Source organism: Myzus persicae, unplaced genomic scaffold (assembly GCF_001856785.1).
Source record: "Myzus persicae strain clone G006 unplaced genomic scaffold, MPER_G0061.0, whole genome shotgun sequence".
Classification (NCBI taxonomy): domain Eukaryota; kingdom Metazoa; phylum Arthropoda; class Insecta; order Hemiptera; family Aphididae; genus Myzus; species Myzus persicae.
The window spans coordinates 1-8481 of record NW_019101484.1 but is presented as its reverse complement, the minus strand read 5'-3'; the positions used below and the strand labels follow the sequence as shown (position 1 = coordinate 8481).

General features: G+C 33.7%; 1 protein-coding gene across 1 annotated transcript; it reads right to left on the bottom strand.

Annotated features, from left to right (window-relative positions):
* Window positions 1-6485: 6485 nt before the first annotated feature.
* On the bottom strand, window positions 6486-7109 carry LOC111029307. The gene has a single exon (XM_022308271.1). It carries the CDS (start codon window positions 7107-7109, stop codon window positions 6486-6488), a length of 624 nt encoding a protein of 207 aa, XP_022163963.1.
* Window positions 7110-8481: the final 1372 nt, after the last annotated feature.

Below are 8481 nucleotides of genomic sequence, written 5' to 3'. Positions count from 1 at the left end.
GCTGTTGCAAAGAGACGAGTCTGGAGAGCTACGTCTAGTGCACTGCTACAGTAAAAAAACCAGTGAGACGGAACGTCGCTACCACTCAAGTAAGCTGGAGCTCATGGCGATCGTGTGGGCCTTTGACAGGATGCGCTCCTGGCTAATTGGGGTACACGTCGTTATCATTACTGATTGTCAAGCACTTGTCTACATGAATAGTCTTAAGTCGACCAACTCTCAGATAACTCGTTGGTTCGACCTGATCCAAGAATTTGACGTGGAGGTGAGACATCGAGCCGGGACAGCTATGTCACATGTGGACGCTCTCAGTCGAGCCCCTACTGAAGACAGCTCAGATACATTGGACGACCTGATCACTGAACGATTGGAAGTATGTGTAGCCGTAACTGAAGAAGAGTATGTCAAAGGGATGCAGTACAGTGATCCAGAACTACGAGAGATCATTGAATCACTAAAACAGGCGACAGCTAGTAAAATAACAACCCAAAATTATAAATTAATTAATGGTTTATTGTATAGATTGGTGCAGTCAGCAACAGGACCCCGAAAGCTCTGGATGGTTCCTAAGAGAATGAGGAAAAGTCTAGTGGTCAAGTTCCACGACCTCAGCGGGCACTTTGCCGTCGAACGCACTGTCTTCAGGATGATGGAGCGCTATTATTTTCCACGTATGAGAAGATACGTAAAAGCTCATATCAATATGTGTCCAGAGTGTGCAGTATTTAAGAAGTTGCGAGGGAGACAAGCGGGCATGCTACACCCTATAACTCCTGGTAATCGCCCTTTTGAAACAGTCAACATAGATCACCTGGGACCATTTCCAGTAAGTTCTAAGGGAAATGCTTACATTTTAGTGCTGGTAGACAACTTAACAAAGTTTGTTAAGTTGTATCCATCAAAAACAATACAATCAAGAGTAGTAGTAGGACAGCTGAAAACATTTGCGTTGACCTATGGACTACCTAAGCGGATCATCACAGACCGAGGAACAGCTTTCCAGTCAGAATGTTTCAACCAGTATTGTGAAACCAATGGTATAGAACACCATGCGGTATCAGTACGCCACCCCCGTGCAAATGGTCAAGTAGAGCGGGTTAATTCTACACTATTAGGAGCAATTACCACCCAAATGGGCGATGAAGCCACCTGGGATAAAAACCTTAGTGAGTTAGAATTGAACTTGAACACCGCACCGAACCAAACCACTGGAGTAAGTCCATTCTTTGCTGTATATGGTTATGATGCACTTAAAACAGATGGGCTATTCGATACACTGACAAACACAACTCCTGTATACCAGCAACCAGCAACTACACAGCAGAAGTTGCGCGAGGACATTGCAGAAAAACAGGCAACATGTAAATTGAGACATGACCAGCACCGTAAACATATGTCACTGGAACTGGGAGACATAGTGTACCTTAGAAGACCACTAGTGTCGACTGGAAGCTCAACAAAACTACAACCAAAGTTCAGAGGACCGATGGTCGTGACAGCAGTGAACGCTGGAGATACATACAAACTGGCAGACCTACACCACACAGGAGGGCATTTGTATGCTACAACTGCTCATGTTAGTGCCTTGAAGCGTTTTTCTGAAAAGGATGAACAATCAGAGGAGAGTGACGCTGAACAGGATGGGACAGTGAGTACTGACCAAGAGATTGAACAGGACACAGAGGTGCAACACCTAGGAACCCAGACTTCAACTCCTGATGAAGAAACACCAACGCGACCAAAGCGAGTCCGCAAGAGACCAGCTCATCTAAGGGATTATATTTAGTTAATTAAACCTACTTAACAAATATGTCCTGTATTTTTTTTTTTATTATATCTTATGTTAATATGTTAAATTATTAAATTATCAAATTATTTTAAATTATGTTAAATAATTAGAGATAGCTAATGAAAGTTGGGCCGGGGCGTCCAACAAAGTCGGATGGCCGAATGTTATAAATTATGTAGAGGGTGGTCACACTGACCCCCCCAATAAATCCAAGTAGGTGCTCTCACAACAATTGTAGAAGTAGTAGCCAACGGGCAGTGTAAGACGCAGTACGTCCGTTTAATTTAAAACTGTTGTAATTTTAGTAATTTGTTGTTTGTTAATGTTTTGTTACTCAAAGAGTCAATGTTAAATAAAGTGTTAAAACAAACATTTAAAACGTGTTGTGTGCGATGATTTCAACCAAACAGTGGTCTTTAACAAGAGTATTAGTATATTATACTAATATACTAATACTTTATAGAATATACATAATCTATAATTTACTAATGTTCGCCGAAGCAGCACTTACGTTGTATAATTGCAGTTTGCTGCACCGACTAGCGTCGTGTTGACGATAGGGGGGAAGGATACGTACTGACTGGTACAAAACGACAATAACACGTCAACTTATAGCGTTATGCGCATACAATATATAATAAATTAAACAAATATTCAATATACCATAATAATAAGGGCTAAATATAGCGAGCCCGTTAAAATGAGGGCGCCCGGTACTAATTACAATATAAACAATATAAAAAATGTTATACAAAATAATACACACAAATACACACCAAAAAAAAATGGTGTATATATAAAACAAAAGAAAAAAAATATGACGACCTGGTTAGCAGCTGCAGCTTTCGTCGGAACGGTGTGGTACGTAGTCCCTTACAAATTAAGACGATGGCTCGGATCCTCCAGTGAGACGGCACCAAAACAAATTCAATGTTAAGAAGACCACGAGGTGGTAACAACAGCACCAAAAAACCGGCGCGCCGTAAAGGTGGGCAGACAGAGAGATGTGTCGGGCCCAACCGTTGGAAACAGACAAATAACCTAGGTGTCGAAGTATCGGAAGCCGGGCTGTCTGGTGGCACGACTCTCAGCCGGCAAAAATGTCGTTGGACCGCAGAGGGGAGAGCTTGCCGGACACTTTATCTCCGAGCAGGCGTATATATATATATATAAGAAAAAATGGTAAAAACCGTTCCGTGCTCGAACGACTAGTTTTTCGGGGTTTTCGGTACGGTCACTTAGATTTTGGGCGAGGCGAGCCGTGTTTATAGTCAGGAGTAATATAATACTTTCCAACGTATCGATGGGTACCGAGATTGAGATTGTCCTACTTATAGTTCGAGAGTTATGATTTTTTGTGTGTTTTCTGTACTTAGTATACTTTGTATTTTGGATTTTGGGATTTCGTTTGATCATTACTAAACTCAAGATTCTAGTCTTTTGACGTACGAGAATTCAAAAAGGGTCTTTGGTCGAAGTACGTACGACCGTTATTTCGCCCGTAGTCAGTGTGGCAAAAAGTTGAAAAACGGATTATGTGATTTTTCGTATAACGAGACGTTTTCTTATGGTACCTTACACATCTGTCTAACTTTTTGAATAATAATTATTTTGAACTTTTTTTCGCATTAAGTAGGCGTGTAGCTCATTATTTATTCACGTAAATCGATAGATTTAATATAACAAGAATATATTAAAACCTATATAATAATAGGTCAATTCAAGGTTTCAAAAAGATAGTACCTTTTTTGAATGATTTGGTTTTTTCGAAATCGTAATACATCCGGAAAACTGAAAAACTTCAATTTTGGTCATATCGTCTTGAAACCTTCGAGGATCGAAGCAGTGTCGTCCCTAGATAAGTTCCCAGTTTTAAAAGTTTTTAAACCCAAATATTAATGGGGTAAATGTGGAGTTCAAAATTTGATTTTTTCAAAAATTAAATTGGCGGGCTATTTTGTTTTGCAGATTTATGGTACTTAAAATCGAGACGCGACTTTTTCGAGAACATAAATTTGTTCAAGAGGTTTCACTGCTTCGATCATCTAAGGTTTCAAGACGGTACTACCAAAATTGAAGTTTTTAAGTAATTTTATTAACTTACGCCCAATCAGAATATTTATTTTATATAAGTATACCTACTGTTAATGCATTTTAAACTTATTATGAACATTGAAATTGAAATTAATGAAATACAAAGTATTAATTAAGTATTTTATAAACATAGGTAGTAGTTTTATAAACATAAATTAATTATATTGTGAAAAGGGCCCCATCACGGACACATAATTTACAGAATAATGGCTTTAGTCCCCTCAAAATATTTTGGCTATTAACATGTAACGTAATGATGTCTACTGGAATGTCATCTCCAGCGTAATGAAATTTAATCAAATAAATAATAATAAATATATTATTTTTTTGCTTACACTTTACATAATAATTTTTATATAGGCAGATTGGAATGTCTACTATAACGTATATAACTACTCATGAGCAAGATTTACCAAATTTGGAAATTTTCCTTTTCATTCACGTTACTCGGTCACCTGGTGGTCGAACGAATACGTTTTACATGTCTAACAAGTTGTTATTTCAGTTTTTGAAAACCCCACGACCTACGATGTTTTAAAAATCCTTAATTGATTTCGACAAATCCACGGTTTTTCTAATTGTACTAGAATTATTGTACGTACAATAATTGTATAATAATATTTGAATCTGAAAATATATTTATACATTAAGAGGACGTGTCACGAAAAAAAATCACTCGAAAAATTCCTTTAAAAACATGTTTGCGCGTTCCAGTAATATGGGGTACTGAGTGGTTTTATCGTAAAAACACCTATGAACAAAATTGTAGAAGAGAGTTATATCTGGTTTCATAAGACGCCCGATTTTTGAAATTTTTATTTCTAAGTCCTAAAAATGACTTGAAAAATTTAAAAAAAATGTATTATTAATCATGATATAATTCATGGTGTTTAAATGATATCGAAAATCGGGCTTCTTACGGAACCAGATAAAAATCTCCTCTACAATTTTGTTCATAGGTGTTTTTACGATAAAACCACTCAGTAATCCATCTTATTGGAACGCACAAAACTATGTTTTATAAGAAAAACGCGTAAAATTACGGCCGTCTAGTGCTGCTTCGTTTTTATCACGGCAGCGATCAACAACGTTCGTGACCCCCCGATCCGCTGCAATTACCGCTTCCAAGTTCATAACCGATTTTTGACGAGTACGCACTGCCAGCGATAAGCTTTACTATAAATAATATTATAATAATTATTAACCACGGTGGCATAACGATATAATAATTTTATTCTTTAAATCGCAACTACTATGATATTCCGGCTTAAGGTCCGCACACACTGCAGCGGTGGCGGTGGCGGTAAAATAAAACACGTGCGTTCTTATGAGAGTCCACACACTGCAGCGGTAAAACGGCCGCGGTAAAATATCGTGCCGCGGTAATTTCAAAAACCGCCGCATGCCCGAATTTTACCGCCACCGCCGGCCGTATTTTATATTTTATATTTATTTCAATCATATATTATACTAAAATTTTATTTTTTTTTTTATAATACATGATATAATGCATTATATTAGAGTATAAATTTATTAGGAAAATATAATTGCATGTTACATTTTAAACATATATTTTTAAATTTTTTTGAATTATAAATCCTATGATGAGGATAGATACCTACTGTGATTTTATAAGATAACTTTTGCAATATCTCAAGAAATTAATGTTGATATAGACGTGATTTTGTGAAATTGTCTGCTAAAATATAACTAAATATTTTGTCAGAACCACCAAATTTTAAGATAATTAATATACATGACGTGTGTGTGTACTGTGTAGGTACTTTGTGTATACGATTTTAAACAGGTAGATACTTTATTTGTAAATGCATTAGGGTAAAAATATAAATTGGAAATATTAAAATTAATTAAAATTCCGTCTAGACCGTCTAGACAAGTACCTATTCTAAGAACACCAGTTATTACACCGAAATGTCTATTTTCAATAAATGTTATTTTTGAACATGCGTAATTTTACTAAACATTCAACATTGTACTGTCATCAATTACGTCTATGCTGTGAGTCTGTGACTGTGGCTACTCGTCATATTTTACATTTAATTGTTAAATATTACAGTTTTTCAAATTATTAACATGTCTCTCTCAAACAAAGATAATACCGAAAAATTTATATTAGTTGTAAAAAACTATCCGATAATGTACGACATGACCTTACAAGAGTTTAAAGATACAAGACAAAAAGATTATATATGGGATAATGTTATAAGTAAAGAAATGAACGGAGAAAAAGGTAATTATTAATATTAATTAATTAAAATTAATTAATTAATTGTAGTGAACATTTAATTTTTGTTATTATATTAAAGTGCTGAAAATATTGTAACTATTAATTACCAACTAACAAAATTATACTAAATATAATAACTAATTTAAGTAAAAGTAGTCAGATCAACAAATCAAATAATAATAAAAAAAATTATACTATTAGTTATAACAATTCTGCAATATTAATTAGTTAAAAAAATGTACGAATTGTTCACGTACTCGAATTGCCTCATTTGTTCCTCTCCGATTGTTAGCTTCGCTTTCCTCTAAGGCTCCAATTATTGACTGATCATCATCTAACTCTACATCTCTTATGTCACATTTTTTTTACACGTAAATAATTGTGCAATATACAAGTTGCTAATATAACTTTAATAGTTGTATCTTCTTTTAGTTCTATAGGCCCTTTGTAAACTCTCCATTTTTTTGATAAAATGCCAAATGCGTTTTCGACAACTCGCCTAGCTCTACATAATCTATAATTGTAGGTGTCCAATCTCGTATTGTTTCTGGATTGCCTACGTGGAAATGGTTTCATTAAATATGTTTTTAATGCAAATGCTTCATCACCAATCAAAACCATGGGTGTGTCTTCTATTTGCCCAGGTAATGGTACACCTTTTGGCACACTTAATGTCCCAGCTTCCAAACGTTTACCCATTACCGATTCTTCTAAAATTCCACCATCTGAGTTTCGTCCGTTACCACCAACATCGACACAAATAAATTTATAATCTGGATCGACTATTGCCATTAACACAAGCGAAAACTTTTTTAGGTAACAAAAATTTCGTGTTCCACTGTTGTCTGGGCATTTAATAGTTACGTGTTTTCCATCAATACTACCTATGCAGTTAGGAAATTGCCATTTTTCATAAAAACCACTCGATGATTCTTTCCAAATAGCTGTTGTAGGTTCTGGTAAAAACATTGGACCCATTATTTTGATAATAGCTTCACTAACTTCCACAACTATTTTACTCACAGTAGAGAAACCAACACGAAAACTGTGGCCTATGGTTGAATAAGAATCACGAGTTGCAAAAAACCTAAAATGTATCAATAATATTAGTAGATATGTATAATATGTATAAAATATTAATAGTTGATTTTTAACGTAATGCGTTTAAAAACATTTTATTATTTTATTTATTCAATATGTATAGTACTATTTTATTTTTCCTATTAATGTATTGCACCTACCTTGTATTTTTTTTTTAAATTAAATTAAAAAATGTTCAATATTTTTTGGCTCTTAAAATAATTTCCTTCAAATCCTTTTTATTTTTTTTTAACTTACGGCTTAGCTAACTATCAATGAAGCAATGAGCTGAGAATAAAGTTTAATGTGTTTATTTCGTATAGGTACCTACCTACTATAGTTTTTTTTTTTATTAACTAATCATACATATTTTTATGTCAGAATAACATATTAAAAATGAATTGTATAGGTACAATTAAAAATAGAAAAAAAACTGTGATGTATTAATTGAATACATTAAGTACATAATATTGCAGGTATATTTAATATATTAATACTTATTATATTAGCACCTATATAACACTTGCATAAGAAAACAATTAAAATAAATTATATTTTAAAAATTCATAGTAGTTTTAAAAAGCGTCGGGAAAAACCTATAAAAATGTATGGATGAACAGGGGTTTTACTTCTAAAGTATATTATTTTAATTAGATATTTAAACGCTATTTTGTTGTAATCTAATAGTTGTTTGTATACAAAGTAATATATATCATATATATCATATCATTGAATTCAAAGTTAACACCATCCATTACAATTTACACTGACCTTTTTTTAAAATGTGCATATACTTCTAATAATTATTACATAACGTTCAAATAAATTATTATGGTAATGATAGGAGAGACATTAAAAATAAAGTGGAAAAATTTGAGGGATTCATATCAAAAATATTTAAGAGCTAATGCAACTACAACTGGACAAGCTGAAGGCGCATCAAAGGGAAGACGTTTGGACCAATATAAAAAATATAATTGGGCGAAGTCTTTGGAGTTTTTAAGACCACATTTAAGTTTCGCTACGTAAGTATTTATTCTTATTTATTTATTTTTTATTAAAGTACTATTAAGATTGAATACTTGTAAAATACATCTATTCCAATCTTTATACTATATGTGTGCGGTAATCGGAAAAAAAAATCCCTTAAGCAAATACTTATATAAATTGTACCTACATCATAAAATACTCATATATAACTTGCTTTAAAATTAGAATACAATAAAAAGCCAATGATATTGCCTAAATCAGGAATGGCAAATCCATTCAT